The sequence below is a fragment of the Parasteatoda tepidariorum genome, chromosome 7 (genome assembly GCF_043381705.1).
Source record: "Parasteatoda tepidariorum isolate YZ-2023 chromosome 7, CAS_Ptep_4.0, whole genome shotgun sequence".
Lineage (NCBI taxonomy): Eukaryota > Metazoa > Arthropoda > Arachnida > Araneae > Theridiidae > Parasteatoda > Parasteatoda tepidariorum.
Window position 1 is genome coordinate 5481804 of NC_092210.1, and position 25868 is coordinate 5507671.

Here is a 25868-nt window from a genome sequence, read left to right on the forward strand (position 1 = left end):
CTACCACAACCGGCCATTTGACCGGGAGAACAATTTATTGCTTTATGAGGTTATCGGATCAGAAATTACGAAGTAATACGTATTGCGTTCGATTATAGTTGCACATTTCTGCAAAGACTGTTGCGTAGTGAGTTCAATCAGAATAAGAGTGAATTCAAATTTCTAGAAAGTACCTAAAATTTTAAATTGGCACTTTTGTGTAAGAAAAAGTGACAAAAACTGAATGTTTTGGTAAGTAGCTTATATTTTATTTTGATAGCTTTACTTCATTTCTAACTAACTGTTAGTTTTTACCCAGAAACAATCAAGACAGCACAAGTTCTTAGAGGAAATAATATTAATTATAAGAATTAGAATTCTTAGATATTCTTATAATTATAAGAATTATAGAAATAATAATAATTAGAAGAAATATGTTAGCGGAAAATGTATAATGGAAACACCTCCGTATATGTAAAAAATGCGTTGAGCAATGAATTAAAAAATGTTTTCTTTGTGTTGGTAATGCATAAATATTGGCAATATACATTTTTGTTTAATTATAATAAAGATTTTTTAGCTTATTTCCTTCCTAATATCCATATTTCATACATTCAATCAAGAAATATAAAGTCCGGTCATTTGACCGGCTATGATAGAAATATGTATACATTAAGTTTTGGTATGTTTAGTGTTAAATATAAAATAATTGCATAGAAAAGTTCCAGCAAATTAAATCCAGAACGGTATATGGCGACAATCACTTGCTGACGATTCACTTAAAATATTCTTTTCGTAATTCAATAAAAAAGCAATCAAAACGAGAAAATTGTAAAACAGAAAACCGCGGAAATACACGGATTCTTTAGTTAAAAATTTCGTAGTAATGAAATGTCTTTTTTTTTTTTAACATGGAATTGATTTATCCAATGGGCAAATTTAAATTTAAAAATAATTATCGCTATTTTGCATTTGGCAGAATGCAATTTATAATAAGGGAGAATACAGAATTGAAATTCCATTCCATGAACCCTGGCAGAATTCGAGAAGATGATGGAAAAATAAAAAATGGAAATGGAAAAATAAATTGTTTCCGACATTTACTGAAAACTAAATGACATTCAAAGCAGACATTCAGTATTCACACTCAATTACTTCCACAGTAGTGATTTATTTTAAAAATTTCATTTTTCAATTTCTAATAGAAATGATGTTTTGGCTCCTTGAGGAGTGTATTTTTAAAAATATTTCACTTTTATTTATTTATTTACCACTTTCAAAATAATATGAAAACAATGACGAATTCCTTTAAAAAGTTAGAGATTAAATTGATGTTCGGAAAACGATTATTAGTTTGATTAATACTTCTTATTTATTTAATCATTACTTTCAAAATATAATATTAAAACAATGAGGCATTCCTTTAAAGCCAGAGATAAAATTGTTATCCGTAAAACGATTATTAGTTTAGTTAAAAAGTTCTACCTTTTATTTAATTAATCACCATTTTCAAAATATAATATTAAAACAATGACGTATTCCTTTAAAGTCAATGATTAAATTGCTCTCTGTAAAACGATTATTACTTTGGTTAAAAATTTTTACCTTTTATCTATTTATTCACTATTTTCAAAATATAATATAAAAACAATGACGTAATCCTTTAAAGTAGGAAGTTAAATTGGTATCCGTAAAACGATTATTAGTTAAAAAATTTTACTTTTTATTTATTTATTTACCACTTTCAAAATATAATATTAAAACAATGACGTATTCCTTTAAAGTTAGTAAAACAATGGCGTATTCCTTTAAAGTTAAGAGATTAAATTGTTGTCCGAACTCTCATGAATTGTCACTAACTTTACCCTTTTCATGTTATTGTTTAAAATTTTATATTGTTGAAATGTTTATTGATTCAAATGTTTATTGTTCTTTTTTGTTCACTTTACCTAAATTGTTGAATTGTTTCTTTGTTATTTTTTTGCTCCTTTGTGATGCAGTGAGCTGTCAAATTTTCTGGATTGAATTCCTAATAAAACCATATGAAACACAAATTGTTGTCCGTAAAACGATTATTAGTTTGATTAAAAACTTCTAACTGAATTTAGGAAACTCGTGTTTAAATATTCCGTTTAAATTTATTTACCATTATAAAAATTTAGTTTTTTACGTATTAAACAATATTTATACTTATTTTTTATTCGTATAAAATTTATTTAATTAGGAGCACAATACTTGTTTATGGTTTTCGCTAGACGAAAATAGTTTTAAATAAGTATTATGATTGCAGAATGCATTAGAGATACATTACATTACATCCTCATTTCTGTTGAGGAAAGCAACATTTGTTTATTACTCTCGTGAGACGAGGAATGCAACATTTGTTTATTGCTCTCGTGAGACGAGAAATGCAACGTTAGTTTACTGCTTTCGGGAGACGCGGAATGCAACGTTAGTTTACTGCTCTCGTGAGACGAGGAATGCAACATTTGTTTATTGTTCTCGTGAGAAAAAGGATTGCATCATTTGTTTATTGGTCTCGTAAGACGAGAAATGCAACATTTGTTTATTGCTCTCGTGAGACGAGAAATGTCATAAAGATATATTATATTCCTCATCTCAATATTGAAGAACTTAATATCTGTTAATGTGCACAACAAAAGGGCCCTTACTTAAAAAACAAACCTCGTATATTAATGTTTTGAATCATTTTTAAAATCAGAGAATGAACCCTACAAGACTACTATAATTATGTAAGTTTTCTTTTTCACAAAATAACTGAATTTTCAAAAAGTTTGAAATGATGAAATCTTGCGAGCAAGTGTATTGAATCAGGTATATAATCAAATGATTTAATCTATCAAATTTTGTGATTTTTTACTAGTATCATTAATTAAAATAAAATGATGTTGAAACAAAAATCCAAATCTCTCGATTATTCAAAATCAATAATTTGAAAATCCGTATTTGTATTTTTAGAAAATGGAATGTTCTGTAGACACAACAAGTTAAAAATCAGGACAAAATATTATTCCCGAAAAAAAGTCAGGAATATCAGAACAATTACAAGCATATCTTTAGTTACATGCATTAAAAAAAATGAAATTTTTAAAACTTTTAATTTTTTATTTCTTTTTTTTTTTATAAATAAGGCAGTGAAGATTTGTTGATACTTCTTGTATACTTATAAATGTGACAAAAGCATAAGAAAGAAAGAAAGAAAAATCAATAAATGAATGAATTTTTAAAAAACAATTTCAAAATGGTGTATTTGATTATTTTGAAGGTAACAATAATTATTATAATATTAAAAATCAATAAACAAATTTTAAAAAAAAAAGATTAAAATTGTGTTTTCGACTACTTTAAAGGAAACAACAATAATAAAATGGAAACCCATATTCTTAGCTGATACATTCTTTCATTTATTTATTTATTTTTTAAATTCACTATTCGCCGCAAATTAAAACATTACAACAAAAAAAATTATAAAAATAATATCGAAGAAAAATAATGGTGAGAAACTCGTGTTGTTATAACTACGCACATCCCCCCCCCTCATTTAATTTTTAATCTGAAATCCCCGTATGGAAATCTTTTTTTTTTAACTGTAATAATGAGCGAGTAAGTTGTGAAGTTTGGAAATAATGAGCGAAAGAGAAAGTCAGTTGGGAAAGAATTAGAGGGGGGTGAACAACTTTTTTGAGTTAGCTCACCAACTGGAAGAAGATTCTTGGATCTAGATTCTCTCCCCCCCCCTCCCACACTCTATCTCATTACCCGGAATTAATTTTCAATTCAGGGGGTGGAAAAAAAACTCTACAAACACATGCGCTTCGTATTGTGACGCTTATCGTCACTTAATTCAGAATCACAATAAAACATTTAAAATAGATTTATCGTAAATTGCAAAATAATTGATTAGATTTAAAATACTGTGGAAACTTCCATTAGTACATAGAACTTAAGCAAATACAAATAAACTCTCTTGATTAAAGTTAAGAAATACGTGTCGGAAAGGGTTAATCAGAAGTCTATAGTCCAAGTTTGATCTCTTGTGTGACCTTTCCAGAATTTAGCAATAGTTTTATCTTGCAAAAAGTTTAGTATAAAAGATCAACAAAAACAGTAGCAGAAAAAGTAGAGAGAGTAGAACCGAGTCATTTTGAGGTTCACCAACTTCCAATATGAACATCAGTATGGGTAAGTTCTCTCCATGCCAATTAGTTTATTTGTTGCTAATCAAAGCCTTTTAATTAGTTTAATTTGTTATATAAATTTGTATTTGATTAAAGCTTTGTTAATTTAAGTATTTTAAATAGTTGAGGTATGTAAATTAATTCGACAATATATGCATAAAATAAACGATCACTGGTTATAATTAATAGTAGTAGTTTTGTGTCTGTAACCCACCGTAACAGTATGAAACGTTGTAAAAATATTATTAATGCCAGTTCCCCCCCCCTTTCCTTTTTCTTTTTTTTAAAAACAGCAACTCTATTCCGGGCAAAAATGAAGTAAGCTTAGAAAATGGATGGGGGAGGGGGGAAGGAAGAAAAAATGGAACGGCTGGAGGAAAAAAAAAGACGGAGTGACCGAACGTTTTTTTTATTTAACTGCTCTAAAATTGAAATAAAAAAAAAATAAGGTTATTTATTTTTAAAAAAAATTATAGTAACTAATGGATTCGTAGTTATAAAAGTTCACGAGCTTTTATTTAAAATTTGCTGCACCCTGCGCACTAATATCTGAATTGTATTGAAACGAAAACTACGAATAAATATGTTGAAGTTTACAAAATACTATTCATGAAAATAGTTGTCAAAATACTCAGTTGGGGGACACCACTATTAACCCAAGAAAACTATTCACATTGATTTTACTTGCGCTCACCTGACACAAAGAAACAAAGATAAATATTAATTATAAAGTGTGCTTGGTGAAACAAATTTTTTATTAATTAGGTACTTGCAGTTCAAGCGGAAGAATACCTCCCATACCCACACATGTGGCCTATGACGTCAGCTAATCTTTATCAGCAAAATAGCGTTGAGCTAAGTATCTCTGCCTAAGATTTGCCACAAAACTGTCATTTGCCCACCCATAGTTAGATTTTGTGGAAGTTTCATTTAAGCAATACTCGAAGTTAAAAAAATTTGCAGTAAATTATGATGCTGATGCAAAAGTAAATATTTATTAATGAAACTTTAATAAATATGGAATCACAAAAATATTATTAATATAATACGAAAGAATTAGAAAGCTGTTTTTTTTCCTTTCTTTTTTTTTTTTGCTGAACACTTCATAGGGTCTTTATTATTTTTTTTCTGGTAATATAATGAAACAATTTCGAAATAATGACTGATTTATAAAAAGAAATTCATTTATCCAATTACTTAAAATTAATTTGATTTTAAAGACCATTATTTTTGGATAGGTTGGATTTCAAATTTTTTTTAACCTGATCACCTGCTCATCTTGTATGTTGACCACTGCAATAAGTCAAAATTGTTCAGGGGTGTTGCGACTTATATAGAAGTAGTAAGTTATGAAAAGTAGGTAGGGAAAAAAAACAGAGTTAGTCATGGGACGTTAAAGAGAGAAAATTCGAGTTTTAAAGAGGGAACTCTGCTAAAAACAATAATAAAACGTACCTAAAAAAATCCTTATTCTTAATTTTATAAACACCGAAAATACAACCTGATTTCTTCCCCGACATAACGATTTTTTTTCTTTTTGCTAATAACAAATAGCGTCTTTTAAAAGAGCTAATCACCGGCTCCCCTTTAAAAAAAAAGAAAATGTTCTAATGACGAATGGTGATAGGGTATTTCCGAACAAAAAGAAGAAAAAAAAGAAGTAATGATGGGGTTTGCCCGTGTCTCGCAACTTAATGTAACCGTCGCGTGAAAAGAGTTTTCGCCTTTCGATTCGGTTCCAATATTTAATTGATAATTTGGACGTTTGATAGCGACACAAGATTGGCAAAGACACGTACAGCATCAAGAATTAATACGATCCCCCAAAACGATTATTTATTCGGCCATTTAATGGAACTGCTATATCACCCAAACTACTAAATGAAATCATCGCTCATTTTTTCCTACTCTTCTTCAACTGATTTTTTTTGCTTAAAGATTTAGAGAAGTAAAATAAAATAAAAAATGCGGTGTTTACTGCTGTACCACATATTACAGGTTTATTCCCCCTATTTACTTTTTCTTCTTCTTCTTAAATATGTATTAACTGAGTAACCCATCGTTAGTATCGCTTAATACACTTACAACATATTTGTTTATTTATTTTTTGCTAAGTAGATAATCAAATTAAATTTTAACTTAAGTTTTGTAAAATAATATTTTTTATTTTTAGTTTCAGAAATGGAAGTGTTCATTTATAACCAAACTTTTGAAATTGAAAATTAACAATCGAAAACAAGACGTTATCAATTTTACTTCCTAAATTATCTAAGATATGAAAACATTAATTCCCATGAAACGTCTTAACAGTTGGAAAAACCGATAAATAGACAAAAAATGCCTGATAATAATAAAGGAATCGCACGTGATACCTCTTAATTTAAAAGCTATTATTATTTTAATATTTCTTATTATGAGGGAGCCAATCATGTTGCTTTCGTTACATCTCTATACAAGAGGGCCAATCAAAAGCACGAACTGACCAGTCAGAGAGAGCAGTCGTAATCTCAGAATACAGTACGAGAGAGGACAAATCATGCTGTTTCTGCTATATATCTCTTGACAGAGCCAGTAGTTAGTTTAAGGCTTATGATGTCAAATCCCAAACAGCAAAATAACTAATGCCCTCATTGGACCAGTATTCACGAATAATGGCTTAATAAGGATGCCGTTATTTTCCGATATGGGTCCTATATACAATTCTCCGATTCACCCAATATTTTACAGCCACTTTACAGCCAATATAGGCCCTATATAAAATTGTCAGATTCACCCGATATTTTATATTCATTTTTCAGCCAATATAGGATCTATATTTCCCCCGTAAAGGCCGACATGGGCCCAATATAGGACAAATATTAAAAAAATATGGACATCCCAAAATTGGTCACTCGGTGCAGTTTCATATAGGACCCATATAGAGCCTATATACAATACAATGGTCCTAAATACAATTTTCCGATTCACCCGATATTTTACAGCCAATATAGGCCCAATATAGAATTGTCAGATTCACCCGATATTTTATATTCATTTTTCAGCCAATATAGGATAGATATTGGCCCCGTAAAGGCCGATATGGGTTCCATATAGGACAAATATTAAAAAATCTAGATATCCCAATATTGGTCACTCGGTGCATGTTCATATAGGACCCATATTGAGCCAATTTTGAGCCCAATTGGAGTCGAAGATAAAATTGTTGCTAGGGACCTGTTACGAGCATTGCTTTCCATCACAACAATGGTAACATATTATTTAAAATCAAGTCTAATTTGCACACTCCTTGGTTGTAAGGGAATTAAACCATTATAATAAAAAAAAACTTTTATATGTAAGCAGTAAAAAAAAAATCCCAGTACCATCCATTTCGTAGGGACATGGGGGGTAATATTTTACGACACGACTATAATTTCTGCTCCTGCCCCCTTTTTACCTGAGGAGTAGAATAATTAAGACCGGAGGTAACAAACAGAGGCGAGATAATGATCGCTACACATTACAGAGCTTCGTTAAGTATAGGGGGGGGTGGAAGACTGTTGAGCAAGGAAGGATTGCAGACGAATTTCCCATTCCATGTATGTACGATAAAGGCTATTAGAACTGATTAAGAGCTACGAGCAGAAAATGATGACGCCGTAGTCATTAAGAGGGGGGAATCATTTGTCGGTTGCCACCACACAATCATAATTTTCTTTGTCGAAACATGCCGCACCTTATCGCATGGGGCAAAACATATATTCCTATGCGTCCTTCCTGCGAGAAAACTGCAGATTGCGGAAATGATATCCCCCCAGAGATGGGATTCAAAAACGAGCTTCCATTTTGTTTACTCCTAAGCTGAACTTGTTTGCCAGGAAATATCCACGCTGATGAACAATTCAAACATGAAAATGAATTTTAGAATAAAATAAAAGAGGTAAACATCAAAGCCCCAACTTTTAGAAATCATCGGCATGGTTATAAAGAATTAAAAACTTGACCAATGAATAGAAAAGAAACAAATATGAGTTTATTGAGAAAGCTAGTCCACTTCATAACGTAGTTATCTGTCCCTTGAAATTTTTCTTAGGGAAAAGAACATTCCCATTAATATTGCTAATCGTACCAAAGTCAAAATTTTTTATGGTTTTCCATTGATGAACCAACATAATCTTGATGGTAAACATCAATGATTCCCTCAAGAACCATTGTTTTTGATAGTAACCAACATAAGTACCTATCACCCCAATGTAGGTACTCAAACTAATTTATGATGCTCTAACGTAAGAATATCAACTTGTTTTTGATAGTTTGTTCATGTTGAACCATCAGAAATTTCCATCATAGTTTCTTAGAAATCAAATGTTGGAACGATCAATGAACAACCATCATCCCAATGTAGGAATTTGGACTGATTTATGATGGTTCAGCATTATAAAAAAAATTGTTTTGATGGTATATTCCTGAGAACCAAACAAGAATTCCCATTAAACCATCATGGGAAATGCATAGTTGGAACCATCATGAATTGTCGGTCAATGAGAATCAAATATCTCTTGATGGCTAACCATCATAGTATTAAATTAGCATTTTCCGTCAAGGAATGATGAAAATCTAATGGCCATATCACAAACCATGAACGCATAATGTGAAGTGTTAGATGATATTGGTTGTTAGATAATAATGTTCGACCATCATGAATCGCACTGAAATCAACATAAACCATCAAAACGTTTTGATGGGACCATCGAGAATTTTGACTTGTGTTTACGTAACTAAGAATTCGCTGAAGCTCGAAAGCAGTAAGAAGGGCTCGCAACGCCCACAGTGCTGATGTAAAATATCCGCAGCAGTAGGCGGATAATGGGTTAGAGTCCCCTTGCCATCAAGCTAAACGTAGGAGGTTTTCCTCTCCATGTTACGTAAATGGGGGGGGGGGTTATTCTATCAAAAAGTCCTCCGCGAAGGCAAATTGTCTTGATCCAGGGGCCAAAGATAGCCTGGTTGATAGGGCACTGGGCCCATATCTAAGAGCTCGTGGGGTCGATCCCCGCCGACTCCTCGTGTAGTAAATGGTGACAAATGCACGTTAAATCTGTCTAGTCACAAAGTTCTCCATGTTCCCACAGCAAATCAATGCCTCTGGGGAGTACTGATCCAGGAGTTTCCTTGTCTTCTGGATTGGTTCAAAACTACAAGGCTACGGAGTTGAACATTAGTAGTCGTATACCCAGAAGTGTGTAGGCTGTTCAACGTTATAATTATAATTATTAGTACCGTTTGACAAACACGCCTTTAATACTTTGAAGTCGAAGAATTCACCTATCGTTTCTTTATGGTAATTAGCACTGTCTTGTGTTGTCAAACCAAACCAGAGAGAAAGCGTCTAAGTGTCACACTTACATATAGAAAAATGGAGTACAAACAAATGCCAGAAGGGATAAATATTTACCCAACGAAATTTCTAACGTCCTATTCACAGAAATGCAAGCATGTGCAGTAAATATTTGATTCGAACAAAGCGCAAATCTCATTAAAATATCATAATATTCTGAAGAATCTTGTGGCGCCAATATACATACCACTTAACTTATATAGGCATCATTGGAGGATGTAAAAATTAGCTCTGAAACTTCATTTCTCGACGTCGCCGCCCGTCTCAGTTAGTTGAGACCTCGCCAAGTGGGAAAGGCAGCATGTGTGTGTGTCCACGACCATAAAGTCTAACGCAAACTTTCTTCTCTCCTTCTTGAAGCCTTATATTTCAAAATTTATGACCCATTTCTTGGAGCGTCGTTAAATGGTAAGCTACAAACGAACTCTTGAGAAGGCACGATAAGCGATTTATGCTAATTTTGAATAGGGTGGGGGAGGGGAACATCAAATATTTATGAAGGCAAAACAGTTTCGTAAGCCCTGTCCCTGGTTTTCAACAGTTGGCGAAAGCCTTTCACTTTACCAAAGATCGATGGTGCAGTCCTCTCTCTCTTTTCGAAGAAAGGCAGAGCAAAGGAAGTGTTTACGACCAGGCAGCACATGAATTAAAAATGTTCGAAAAGGCAACAGCTGAAAGGAACCTATGTTTCCAACTTTTCATCTTCGTTTCAGCTTTTAGGAAGGAGCTTAACCGTCCCAATGAATAAAAGCATGAGGTGATCTGCTTCCAGCGAGTCTATACACTTAGCGAAATAATCTCCTTGCAAGTTTATTACAGAGAACATACGTTCGTACTAAAAACGCATCACACTAGAAGGGGAAGAAGAAAAAACACTCAACGATACATGCTGATATTTATTTTAAAATGCGCGAGCACGATAATCTAAAGGTTAAAATTAGGTCAGGGGTGCACAACCTGTCGCCCGTGGGAAACTTGCGGCCCGCGGGAACTTTTGAAAGCAATAAAAAATTTCTTTAGTTAAAATATTAAATTCAAATTTATACTACTCTATAAAATGCGTATATTTTTTGCACTTTCATTCTGTAAACTTCCTTTTGGTTAGAATTCATATACATATATATATCTATATTATATAAAACGCTAATACGTACGTATGTATGTATGTATCAATAAAACCGATGATATTTCTTTTCTCGCGCTGGCAACAGTTTTCATTTTTAATTGATTGGATTCGGCGCGCAAGAGCACGTAGTGAGCAACCAGATAACAATAACCAGAGTGAGCATTATCAGGTTGTTCAATTCAGATTCATGCACTAAAAACATGACAATATTTAATTTAAACTCAATTAGGAATTAATTAATTAATTGAAGTGAGAATGCTTTAAAAGGCCGCTGTTGAATTGATATTTTTCTACTGGGAGCTACGTCTAAAAAACGTTTAAGTGTTCGTATTGAATGCATTGAATTTTTTAATATTTCGCGTTTATTTATGCATTGAATTTTCACGCTTTAAAATGCAGAATATTAGTGAAGCAATATTTGATAATTTATTTTGCTGATATGTTTCTTATTTAGCTAATGTTTTAATTTTTTCACCATGTACAATCTAAATAGCTAATATACTTTTTTAAAAGCCAATAAGAACATTGGTAGAATTCTTCTACATAAGTACAATACTTACACTACTTTGATGATAAAATACTATGTCTTTGATGATAATATATTATGTCTTTGTGCTAGAACATTGTGTTCATTGGCGAGCGTTAGCGAGCAGGGGGCGGAGCCTCCTAGTTGTATATAATTCAATAAATTAATTATTGTGAAAAATGAAAAAAGTTTTTTAAAAAAAGATTTTTTTTTAAATAAATTCAAATAATTAAAAATATTTAATTTTCAACAAGTGTGTTATTAAATTTACTGAAAAAAATATTTAGCGCTTAGAACACTAATGTTTATATAAAAATTATCATATTTGCCGCTAGCATGACTAAATATGCGTGTGGCCCTTCACTCGAAAAGATTGTGCATTCCTAAATTAGGTGATACTATTTTTCACGAACATTCAACAATTTTACCTTGGTCCCAGTTGTGCTCAATATGGGTCTTAAAGGAACATGCAGGGGGGGGGGAACAATATTGGGATGCTTAGATTTTTTTAATATTGGTCCTAGAATGGTCTATATTGGCTGAATAATGAATATAAAATATCGGGTGAATCTGACAATTGGGCACTCACACTTCCAGAAGATCACAATATCCACCCACGCATGTGAATTATGAAGTCAGCTCCAGCTGATCGTTTATAAGTAAAATGGCGTGTTAAAGTTGATCTACGTTTCTATACATATGTTAATTAATTGGCGGGAAGTTGATTAAATAGAGCGCAGTATCACACATCGAATTTGTTGATAAATATTTCTTTCTCTTCTACGTCTTTTATTTAACTTAGATTTATTGTTTATGAATTTTATTGTAACCGTGATATATTTTTGTTTCGTGCACCTGGCGAATTCGATGCATAATTAGTTCGTTTACGTTCCGCGTGGATTTGTGCCTGTCTTTGCGTAAATATATAGGGAAAGAATTGAAATCTTTGTGAAAGAATATAGAATGCGTCACTTAAGAAAATTGATACTTGACGGGCTTGGCTTACTTGATATAGAATGTAAAAAACAGGTAAAAACATAAACAAATAGCACGTTTGAACAACCAATCAGGATAGTCACTTGCGGGTATCCCATTCTATAGAGGGCCGACAATGGTTGTAAATTGGCTGTAAAATATCGTGTGAATCGGACAATTCTATATAGGGCCAATATCGGAAAATAACGGCGCCTACAACCTGGACGACAACGATTTAATGGAATTGCAATAACTCCAAAAAATGGAATTGAATTAAAAACAATAAAACGCAACCTGAAGAGATTTAAAACTTAAGTTGCGCAACAATATCTCGAATTTAAAGTGTTCAAAAATCAAAATGGAAACAACTTATGGTAAGGTTTCCCAGGTTGTGCAATAGGGAAGTAATCCTGCCGTCATTTGTGCGAATTTTGATAAGTTTAAAAAATATTTTTCGCAATTTCATGGTTTTTACTAGGTTTTTTCTGAAATCACTTTTTCTAAACTCAAAATTATTTCTGTACGTGAAAGAGAATGGTATGGAGTTCGATATAACGGTATAGCGTCTACTTAACAATGCTCGAAATATTGTTCAAAAATGAAAACTTGTTCTTCCGTTTAGCATTGAATTTTAAATAACTTCGAAATCGTCACGCTCCCCCCCCCCTTTTTTTTACAACATTTCTGGTTTGCACAAAAGAAGCAAAATTCAAGTGTTGCATGAAAGTAAAATTATGTAATTTTGTATAGAATTCTATTTTTATGCAACACTTGAATTTCGTAGAAATCTATAAAGAAAACGGTATAGCGTTCGATATAACGATATATCCTTTACTTAACAATGCTCGAACTTATTGCTCAACAATGAAAACGTGTTTTTCCGTTTAGCACTGAATTTTTAATAACCTTGAAACCGTCACGATTTTTTTTTTCATTTCCTGTTTGCACAAAAGAAGCAAAATTCAAATGTTGCGTGAAAATAGAATTCTATAATTTTGTATGATAAGAATATTCATAAAAAAATAAATAAATAAATTTACGTTCCATGTCTCTTTAAGTACCTGAACTGCGTAAGTTCGTCGCAATTGGGCGCCAAAGCTAGCTTGCAGTTTTTATAAAATGGAAAACAGGACGATCATATTTTTCGAAGAGATTAGTGAAAAAGAACAATTGGATGAAAACGGAAATCACTTATAAAAACGGGGGGGGGGGGAAATCGGACCATTTAAAACACAAGTGATCTTTATAGGATCGTTCCATTACAGTTTCAAAAGTTTATTGTTCGCAAAGATAATCTCCAGTTAGCTTAACGGGACGGACGGATTGAATCGACACCCTTTTACCATGTTTCTTAAAAATCGTGTCGTTTCACTCCATCTAAAAAAAGACATCGACAATATGACACACATCTCAATGAGCCATTGAGATTCACGATGCCATAAACATTTTATACAACGACCATTTCTTTTATCTGATTTGTAATTCCAAGACCCCTCCCCTTTTTTTTATTGTAAACGATTTATCGATGCCTTAGCATTTTTGGAACAAATAAGATTGCATTTAAAAAAAATATCCACGTTTTTCTTTTTTTAATATTATACACTTTTTATTGCTAAAAATGCATTGGAAGCGAAGAGACAACCGTTTTTAAACTTATATTTATTTTTGTAATTGGGTACTTGCACTTTATGAAGAAGACCTCCCATACCCACACACGTGACCTATGACGTCAGCACCAGCTAATCTTTAACAGCAATATGGCGTATTAAAGTTGAGCTAAGTTTCTCTACATAAGTTTTAGAATGTTCATTAAAGATAAGTTAATTAAATACAGAGCCATATCGCACTACGAAATAATTTAAATAAAATTCATTCTCGTCCACTTCTTTTAATTAACTTAAAATTTATTATTTGTTTATGTATTTTATAGTAACCGTGATATATTTTTGTTCATCTGTCAACTTTGATGCATAATAAGTTTGTTTATGTTCTACATGGCTTCGTGTCTATCGTTAAGACGCTGTGTAAATACATAGTGAAAAAACTGAAATCTTTGAGAAAGATTTTTTGTGAAAGAATTTAGAATGTGTCACTTATGAGAATTGATACGTGACGGGCTTAGCTTACTCGAATTTTTTTTTTATTTCCATTGACAAGGCATATTACATTTATAAAAACAAGCCAATGCGAAACACTGAGCAAGCAATTACAAATACTGACCGAAGTCAATGAAACCTCAGGCGTTCTCAAGCTCTACTCGAAATAGAATGGAAAGAACAGTTGTTACGTAAATAAATGCCACGTTTCAACAATTAATCAGGATCGAGACACTACGTCACTTGCAGGTATCCCCATTAGATTGGATCAAATTTGTTAACAATAATGGATAGGATATTTTTTTAAAAATCATATTGGACTAATTTAAGTAAAATTGAGGGACCTGGCGGGTCTAAAAATACTCGTAATAAAATACAAAAATTGTATAGTGTAATTGAAATTGAATGAAATGAGAATGAATGAGAATTAAATGAGAATCATCTTATATCATATATATGTTACCGTGAATGACCGCGAAATCAAGAGAATGTCGACTTTAAAAGGGGGGAATGTCAACAATCACACACATAGTCGCTTTGGTGAATGTCGGAAATATTTTTTATATCCGATTTGATATTAATTTATTTGTTGATATTATTCTATTTATTCGATATTTTAATATCTGGTCAGTATAGATTGGGAGAAACATCAGTGTTCGAAGTAATGGTTGAATGCATACTGGGCAGTGGCACTTGACTTTAAAAAAATATTGATGTAGGGCATATTGGTAAAACGTATACTGGGCAGTGGCATTTAACTAGACCTAGTATACATTTCGGACATTTACCAAAGCGACTAGGTGATTGTCAACATTCATCAGTGGAAGTCAACAAACACCAATTTCGGTCATTCACTTGACACATAAACTTGCCCGGAACATCTTATTAAATGGAGTCTGATTTCATGTTTTCTTAAAATGCCACTAAATACCTTCATCCGCGAAATACTTCAATTATGGGTAAGTAATTTATGTTTAGAAAGGAAAATAAATAAAACATAACAATTTTCTTCTCGAAAACATAATAGTATAATACTATGAGGAGCTAGAAATTAATTATCAAAAAACAATAAAATCAATCCAAATTTACGAATCAAGCTACACGTACGAATCGTTGTAACGAATCAAGCTGCATTAAAGAAACAGTTTTTTTTTTTTTATTTATTTTTTTTATAAAAACCTATTTGACAACCACACACACACTAAGCAAAATAAAATTAAAATACCCGTTAAAGGGTAGGGAATAACCCTGCAAAATAAATGGTAACAAGTTAGTATGAACCTTAAATTCTCAACAACTCTCTGCTGTTCCATAAATTGTCTCGTTCTTTTATTTTTAATTCATCTCGTTATACGTTTTTTTTTTCTTCTTTCATTTATGCTTCTGTTAGCCAAATATTTTTAAACTTTAAAAGGTGTTTAAAACTCCATATCTCATCTTAACATTTTAATTTTAATTAGGTAATACCTTACTAACAAACCATCATTAATTACAATCGATAACTATCAAAAATTTTTCTCGAAAAATTCATGCACAAAATAATTCACGAATTTAAAAAAAAATAAAATCTTTCGAATAAAAAGTATTACGTCCTTTTTGCATCAGTCGAATTCATCTCTCGTTAACAATAATGGTTTCAGCTTTACCTTTTTTCTCAGTTTTTCAGCATGGGAAAAAAAGGGGGTAAACATACAAAAACACCGCAGCGCCATAAATAGCAATTAGCAAAAATGGCGCTGCATCTATTTTTGCGGTAAACCCATCAATGCGGGTCGTTATTACAGGACAACAAATACACCGCAGCACTTAAGTTAGTCCAATAATTCATTTACCCCCAAATATCGGGGGTAGCCGCAGTCTGGGAAATAAGGTCCCAAATAGAGGGCGGTCAAAAATTTGGACCCGTTAATGTTAATTTAGTTTTTTGAGCATTTCGCCCTATATCGAGAACTTTTAAAGCGAATTCAAAAGATTTTGTACACAATTATAAAATTCATTTATTTAATAACAGCCGGAAAAAGTTTGATTTGTAAGGTTATACAAACTTTAACATTATTTAAAACAATGTATTTTCATATGGCAGGATGCAAATTTTGAATAAAATCTGCAGAAAAGTTTGAGAAATCGAATTGCAAAATATCTGACTATACTATCAACTTTTAAATTTAGTTAAAAGCACTGTGCGTTGACTTCTGATATAAATATTTTCATTAGATAGATTATGGTAGACAGGACTATTTTGTTACTGCAACATAAAACCTAACGATAAAATACTACCACTTTTACCTTTTTTGAAAGACCGCTAGGCACAAATGGGCTCAAACGTTTTGATGGACGAATACTCATTATACTCGTTTGAAGAAATTGATTGAAGTTTCACTATACTCGAATACTGACATCAGATTTATGATGTCTTCTAATGCTACCTGTCGTCGAATTAATGACGTTTTCAATTATAACTTGTTTCAACCGTCGAATTTAAGAATTTTTTTAAAATTACTTCTCTATTTAGTCTATGAATATATAGTGTTTCCACAATGCTACTTGTGTTAGAGCTGTATACTACGAATCTGTGTATCTGTCTATCACGAGTAATTAGACATAAAAACCAAGAGGATTAAACTATTAGAACATCAAATTGAAGAAATAAAATGAGAGCTAAGGAAAACAAAACAAAATAAAGACTTTGGAGGGTAAATAGAAGGATTAGAATAAGAGTAGTGTTTAATGACCCATGACCTTAAAAAAAAAAAAAATAAATAAATAAATAAAGGAAGGCATACCGTGCCAAACTTAAATGTCCATACGTACTCAATGGAACGAAAGTAAATAGTGCAATAAACGAAATTTGACTTCGGAAAGAAAGAAGATGAAGAAGAAAGATTTGGGGTCGCAGACATCGTAATTCTCAGAAAAAGATAATTACTCTCCCTTTCTATCCAAGGATATCACTAATTTGTCTTGAATTACTATAATGAGCATCATTTTTTGAAAATTGACTCTGCTAATTTCAAAATCTTTAAACGTTTCCTTCATTTCTGTTTAGAAAAAAAAAAGAAAGAAAATTTAAAAAAAAAAAAAAAACATGGAAGATTTTTTTTTTTTTTTTTTTTTTAAGAATATTTTTGGAACCACGCACTGACCTAATCATTGATCCATTCAAAGGTTTTGGCAACAATCATTGGATTCTCGTTGATAATTGTTGCATAATGTACGAAATATTTTACACATTGGGGATTTTAGGAATTTTTAGGGTCATCAAAATGGAAAAACTGCAATACTTTCCAGTCATGAATGACATTAAATGAATTTGAAATTAAAAGATAATTTTTAACTAATTTAAAAAGGGAGTTCTGAATAAAAACAAACTGAACCTTTCAGAACAAAAAAAAAAGCTTTAAACTGATTTTTATACGTGAGGCCCGCTTCATCGTCTATTAGTAATACGTATTTAAATATTCAATTAAGCAAGTATTTGTGCAAAATTGCTATTCAAAAGGGATTTTTTTAGGAAACTTACTCAATTTTAAGGATTTTTCTAAAAATGTACATAAACGAGAATTTTTATTAAACCAGTAGAAACGGGCAAAATCCAGTAGTCTACTGGAATATCCAGTAGAGTTGGCAGCTATGACAGGGTGCTTAGCCAAATCGTTCAACAAAAACAAGCACCTCTTAAGTACTTTTTAAGCACTATGTACATTAAAAAAATGCTAAGACTTCATATGATCATAATAAAATAATTAATTTTGGGAACTCTTTTCTTGATTATACTAGCCACCATAAAAAAAAATCGAGATTTTTCAGTTCGATTTCAGAGGGTAGAAAATGAAGGCTGAAATAGAGAATATTAAAATGAGAGTGCATGAATCTCACCAAACCCAGCTCTGTATACGCACATGCGGACTCGCAAATATTTCATCAAACACGTAAAATGATTGACGCTTTCATACGCTACTGACCGACAGTAAGCCGAAATGCACCGTGTTTGAATGCGAAAACGTTAAATAGAACAAAATGAAAACCACAGTTCTGCACAATACGTGACGAAAATCGACATGGTAAAGAAGGAAAAAAAAAATCTTATTTTCGAAAAAGGAAAATTAAGTACTTTTTAAAGACACCCAGTAAAAAAAGTACCTTTAAGAGCTTTTAAAAAATGAAAATAAGCACCTTTAAGCACTTTTTAAAAATGCTTACGCACCATGTATGAATAAGTAAGATTTAAAAAAAAAAAAACAATATTGAAAATGCATACCTCGATGATGCCTTAGATGACCGGAAGCGGCCCATGAATACCACCGGTGCCCACCGCCAATACGGTGCGCTACGGTACAGTGGCAATAAAGCACCACTAACACAACGAAAAGCTTGCACACAAACATGAGAAGACGTAAGAATCCAGACAATGGTGGCAATCTTCTGTCACCACAAGATCTGCGGATCCGTCATGACTATCCACGCGGGTGCTAGCTACACAGCCGGAACGGCGTTCCGTCACAACCACCTACCTATCGGCGAATGAAGAGACGAAATCGCAACACACGCTACTTCCTTTGGCAGATGAGCGCCCTGTACAAGAGGGGGCGCCCCTTCTTCGATCGATCCTCTCTCTCTCTTTGCAATCCGTTTCCATACGCCCCACGAAGCCCCCTATCGTACAAGAATCGCGTGCGCCCCATCTTTCACCTCCTCATTCTGTGTCATATCGTTATTTCTAAACCTCTCCATACCTATTATTTATTTTACCTCCGCTTTTTTTTTTTTTTTTTTTTNTTTTTTTTTTTTTTTTTTTTTCTAAAAAAGCTCTTAGAAAAATAAAATTCTGTTTTTTTTTGTTCTTCCTCCGCGACTCACTGTCCGTTGAAGAAGAATCTGAAACATTTCATTCACGAAGCTTTTTGTGCTCCGTTAGTACAAAAGTTTTTTTTAAATTTATTTACTTCCCTCATCGAAATTTTTATCTTTTCTTTTTCTTTTCTTCCTATAAGCGATTAAAACCAAGAATTTAATCACCTATAGTCCAGTTCTTTAATATCAAAAGCACTTTCAATTTCGTAAAAAGCAGAAAGTTAGCAAAAAAAGAAGGGGGAAAAAAGCGATTTCGTAGTGATTGGTATCGGGTTTTTTATTTTAAATATAAAATTATATTTTATTCATAAAATGGCGAGATATTTGTCGTGCAAAAATAAAACAGCACGAAAATTATGTTCTAATATTCAATTATACATGGATTGTTTTGATGTAAATCAATCGCAAACAGGATTAAGATTATAGACTTTTACTTCAACCTTTTCAGATTTTTCATCTTCAAAACAAGTTGAATATCCGCAATCAGATAAAAATAGTCGCAATGGTCCTGTCAGCAGGGAGGTATGGTCCCTCTAATACTAATTTCCCTTTTTGCGTATTTTGCCATATCTACAAAATTAATGAAGCAGGAAAAAAAATATGCAGAGTTAAAACTTCATTAGTCAAGGATAATTTCATTAAAAAAAATTTTTTATTATTTTTATAGCCTTTTTCAGGGTGCGTAGTCAGATTTTTAACAAAAAATAAGCACCTTTTAAGTACTTAAAAAATATTTTAAGCAATTTCCACAAGAAAAAAATTCATAAATAGGATATGTGCAATAATAAATTTTTTTTTTTTCAACCATTGAAAGTTCTTATTTATTAACATGAAACGAACAAAATGCAAAACATTTTCAAAAACTTTACATAATCATGATAAAATAACAAATCTCTGATAAATATTGAAGAGAAAAACTAGATGAGTCAATGATAATTTCATTAAAAAAAGTAATTTTATAATAATTATTTTTATAATATTTTTGTAACAGTTAAAGTGAACTATTTCGTATGTAAGTAAACTATTTCGTTAAATACTAAGATTTCGTCATTTATAACAACATTTTAAAATTGCGTAAACATTTGTGCTCCTTACAGTTACATTTTTTTACAATTATAAAACAACTATTAGTTATATTGGTCAAAATATATAATCGTCAATATATATTTTCAATTATTTGTTGTTTTTTTTGTTATCATAATTAAAATAATGATTAAAAAAAAAACAAATAATTGCGTATTAAAATAAATAATGCTATAGTAAATGAAATAGTTTAGTATAGCAGAAATATCATCCTTAAATATTCCATAGATTGCGCTTAGAGCAGTCACCACTTTATAACAGACGAAAATAAGAAACAAAAATTCCCTGTATTCTCCCAGTTGGTACAGAAAAACTCAAAACTCCCCTATTACTTTAGATGATTTTTTAATTCCTCGTATTTTCCAGGTTTTTCCTATAGAATGGTAATCCCAGATAATACATTTCTTTTTTATATGTCAGAGCAACGTAAGCATAAAAATAAATAAATAAAAAGAGTATTGAGCGGTAGGAGGTTTAGTTGACATTTCATCGAAGCAATTGGTTCCTCTCACTCTATTAAGTGTCGTAATGGATTGTTACGAAATGTGCTCAGCGTTTACGTGAGTTCAGGACATCGATCTAACTACAACCATGGCAGCGTAGGAGTCAGTGCATGCTCCATGAATAATTGCCGGCGTAATTTGCCAACATCGAACAGACGGTGTCGTGACTTCGACCATCAATGGGCCCCACACACGCCTCAAATCTCTCTCTCTTTTTTAATGTCCGCCATTGTGTAAAAATAATTTCAAATGTTGTAGTTTTGGAAGGTAAATGGATTGTATCTCGTTATGGTTAGAATAAATGGTCGAAGTTCACGGAAATGTATTCTTAAACCGTTTTCATGTCTTTTTCGATGGGGATCATTATTCACTCTCTCTCTGTGTAAGGGTTTTTCTTTAATTAATGTATGTTAAATGGTTTAAATCAGAACTCGAAAGAAGAAAAAAAAAATCTCAAAATCGTTACATGACCAGCCGAATGCTTTTACAAATCCCAACAGTGTTTTTCGAATGCATATTAATGAACGATTGATATTAAAATCATCACTGAACATTTGGCTTTAAGACTACAAATGTTCAACTCCGTAGCCTTGTCATTTCCCAGAAGACAAGGGAATTCCTGGATCAAGTATTGGGTGAAATTTGCCTTCGTGAAGGACTTTGCGATGGAGCTAACCCGCATTTGCGTTACATGGAGAGGAAAAACACGAAAACCTATAACAGTTAGCCTAACGGCAAGGGGACTCTAACCCATGATTCAACTACCCCTCAGGATATTTTTACGTCAGCACTGCGATGCAAGCCGGGTGCGGAATTCGTATCAATCAGTCATAGCTGGGAATCGAACCCGGTTCACCTCAGTGGAACGAACGCGCTATCCCCTAAGCAACATCACGGCTCGAACGATAACATTTTTTTTAATATTTTATAACACTCATTGAACAGCTGATCCAATTTTCGGGTTTACGAGTACCAATGTTCCACTAAGTAGCCTTGTAATCACGAAACCAATCCAGAAGACAAGGGAACTAACTCCTGGATCAAGCATTCGGAGAAATTTGCCATCGCGGAGGACTTTGTGATGGAACTAACCCGCATTTGCGTTACATGGAGACGAAGACCACAAGAACCTCCCCCGGTTAGCCTAACGGCAAGGGGACCCTATCCCATGATCGGTCTACCACCAACGATTAAGCTTACTTTGAATATAAACAGAGGCAGAAATAGAAATGCACAATCTGTGTGGTGTCTCCCAATGGGAAGAACCGGGTTCGAATGCCAGCGATGGCTGGTTGATTCGAACTCCGCACCCTGTTCGCACCGACCACAGTACTGACGTAAAACATCCTCAATGGTAGACGGATCGTGGATGAGTAACCGTGGGACGTTTTCCTCTTCGTGTAACTCAAATGCTGATTAATTCCATCATTAAGTCCACGAAGGCAAATTTCTCCAAATACTGGATCCAGGAAGTTCCCTTGTCTTCTGGTTTGGATTCAAGGATACGGAGTTGAACATGGATAGTCGTAAACTGAAAGATCGATCGGGTGTTAAATGACGGTCATAAAAATAAAATAAACATTACACTACACTTATTAGAGTAATTGATAATGAGATATTATGGTAATTTTTAGCAACTTCATCAAGTATTTATTCTAAGAAAATGTACCTTTACTGCTCTACTGATTTGTCAAGAGATGACACTAATCAACAATAATCAATTGCTTACCTGTAAAGAAAAAGAAAATAATATTAACGCTGGGTATAAATGAATTCTAACAGTAACGAATATCATGAAAAACTTGTCAAATATAATCAGTGTAAAAAATTAGATAAATTGGCAATATCTTAAAAATGCTACGAAATTTTAATTTTTACAAACACACTGCAACACTATACCCACCACTTGAAAATAAGTTTCGATAGACAGGTTCATACACATAATCGCAATTTCTACACAACATTAAGTTGCGAGAATGATACATAATTGGTTCATAATTGCATTCATGATACACAATTTTATAAAAGTCGTTATAAAATTTATGTATCATGATTTTATAATATGACGTCGTCATCTTATAGTACGTTTCACCTTTGTTTGTTTAGACATTGAGTTAATTTTTTTATTTTATAACCGTAGTTGAACAGCCGACCCTACTTTTGGGTTTACGACTACTAATGTTCAACCCCGTAGCCTTGTCATTTTGTACCCAATCCAGAAGACAAGGGAGCTCCTGGATCAAGTATTGGAAGAAATTTGCCTTCGAGGAGGACTTTTTGATGGAACTAACCCGCCTTTGATTTACACGAAGAGGAAAGAAAGGAAAACTTCCCACGGTTAGCCTGACGACAAGGGGACTCTAACGTATGATCCTTTTAACCACTGAGGATATTTTAGGTCAGCACTGGTCGGTGCATTCGACCAGCCAGAGCTGGGAATCGATCTCATGGCAAGGCGAACGCTCTATCCCTTGAGCGACCAGGGGTCTATATTACATAATGGCAACTAATCACATGGCTATGTCGAATCAGGTGGTTATGCAAAGCGTGTTAACGTTAGAGCTTAAAGACTTGGGTTTATAATTACGCCGATTCAATTTTCGGATCAGATTAAATTGGATACCTGCAAATGACGTCACACGTGTCAGTCGAACCTGACTAGCTGACCCACGCGTGACGTCGTTTGCGAATATCCAATCGACAATTATAAACACATATCCTTCAAATGGCACTAAACAAATTAAACAGTTCATTATTATTTTTTTTAAATATGAAAGAACGTATTATAATAGAGAGTCAAATCCAAAAACATCCAATTAGTTATTCCTTCAATTTTCTACAACGGAAACAGGTTGTTAAAATAGTTTTGAACTGAGGGGCAAAAAAGTATAAACTCTACAATTAAGAACATAAAAAAAACTACGAAAGAGAAAGAAAAAAATTAACACGATTTCGAAGCAATTCAGCTTTTTTTTTCCCCTCTTCCGGACGATAATTTGTATTACAAGACAATAATTCACTCCCATTTCACCTCAAAGATAACCTCACACCCCAAAGCTTACTTTTTTTTTTCCATCATCTTCTCATTCCTGTGAATAAACGAGATTAATTGCTGTGACTCTCCAGAAACAAGACATCAGGTCTTTTTTTCACAAACACAATGTAAATAAAAAAAACGAAATAAACTGGGAAAACGCGCAGGCTATAAAAGCGATCCACCTCCGCGCAGCCTTATGTTTACGCCTCCATCTTTTTTATGCCCTTCATTTTCATTCGCGGAATTCATGTATAAATATATGCATGGCACATATACGTTCTTTTTTTTTTTATTTCTTTTTCTGACTCCCCCTCCCCTTACAAGTTCCTTTCATGAAAAATTCTGACTCTAATGGCCATCACAATCCAAGACATGATAGAAAGGCTAATCAGAATCGGGAAAAGGGTTATCCGTTAATTATCCGGTGGCTTTAGTGCATCTCCACACTAAAAACCTTTTTTTTTTCTCCCCGATTTCACCAAATGAAACGATTAGAAGAAAAGGGACATAAGTCACAAAACTATCCAGAATTTGTTTTTGTAACTTATCATAGAAAATTCTATTAAGCTATTATTTTTTATTATAATATTTAAGTTTAAGTTATAATATTTATACACTTTTTTAAAATTATTGTTTTGTTATTCATAAAAAGTGAACAAATATTTCACACTATGTTGAGGTTTCATTCTAGAGACAGGGTGCCTAGTCAGATTTTTCAATAAAAAATAAGCACCTTTAAAGTACTTTTCAAGCACTCAAAAAAAAAAAAAATCGTAATTAGGATTTGTGCAGTAATAAAAATAATTTTTTCTATCGTTAAGTTCTATCATTTTCCATCTCAAGTTCTTAATTTATAAACATTAAATCAATAAAATTCGAAAAACCATTTTCAAAAACTTTACATAATCATGATAAAATAACTAGTGCCTGATAAATATTGCAGAGAAAATTGTGAAAATCATGCATTTTTTGTAATTTCGAACGATAATCGAAACGGTAAAGATAAAAAATCATATTTTTAAAGGCAGAAAATTAAGCACTTTTTACAAACCCTGAATGAAAAAAAGCACCTTTAAGGGCTTTTAAAAAACGTAAATTAAAAATAAGCACCTTTAAGCACTTTTTAAAACCGCTACGCACTCCGTATAGAATGCCATTTCATATATTGACGTCACTATTGACTTTTTTTTTCGTACAAGTGCATACCTCAAAGGCAAAAATTTTCAGATATGTATCAATTCACTTAGTTTTAACTATCACTCTAAAAGGGCTCCGGTGGCTTATGTTTTCAACAAACCCTCTTAAATGTGGTGGAAGTCAGTTATTTTTTCCGTAATCCAGTAAGCAGCTTTCTTCCCTTTTCTTTTGCTGTATCCATACGTAAAGTATGTGACCAGTCAATACTATGGCTTTCAAAAAAGATTAAAAAGTGCTGAGAATATAAATTAAAACAAATCCAGAATCGTTAATCAGAATTTAATGGTGAATTGAAAACATAATTTTTGCCCAAAAAACGTTCGTTTTAAAAGTCTTTAACCGACGAGTTCTTACTTTGCAACTTACACCGTTCTACTTCCAAAATTTTTCATATTCCCTTTTTTCTCTTCTTATAATTTTTTTCCCCCATCACATCCAAAACAAGAGGGAGCCAACGTAATGATGATGAGCATGAAAAGAAGTTTCCACGAAATGGCAACATTTTCAAGATCGTCTGCCACCATGAAAAATATAAGTCGTGAATGAGACAAAAAAAATATTAAAAAAAGGTTGAAGGAAGGGGGGGGGGGAAAGGAGATTGGATTTAAGTGTGAAACATCCGCATGATGCAAAGGTTCGCGCCTGGAAGATAATGCTCTCGGATCAAAGAACGGAGAATAACCACCTAATGTCTTCTTCGCACTCCACGCTGGAGTTGAGAAGTATTTTTTTTATCTTCCGTTTTTCAAATCGTCTGCGTGTTACCGCCCTTCTATCACGCTTATTTATAACGGCGTTACATTCCCACTAACACGTGAAGCAATTTTTAAGCTGGTTTTTATCAGATCTCGTTTCGTTTTCTCCATCTTACTTTTTCGTTTCGATTTCATCTCTGCTTCGCCAGCTAAAACACATCACC

The 25868-nt window shown here is 32.7% G+C and overlaps 1 protein-coding gene across 2 annotated transcripts in view; it reads right to left on the bottom strand.

Moving 5' to 3' along the window:
* LOC107449704 (semaphorin-2A) overlaps positions 1-25868 on the bottom strand; it is a 305010-nt gene that overhangs the window by 161634 nt on the left and 117508 nt on the right. The window contains exon 1 of one of the 2 annotated variants that reach the window (XM_016065315.4): positions 18537-19012. The exons of the other annotated variant lie outside the window; for it this stretch is intronic. Within the exon in view, the coding sequence (XP_015920801.1) occupies positions 18537-18663 (127 nt within the window). The 5' untranslated portion in view covers positions 18664-19012. Of the gene's footprint in view, positions 1-18536; positions 19013-25868 lie in introns of those variants that run through there. 2 annotated transcript variants of the gene reach the window in all.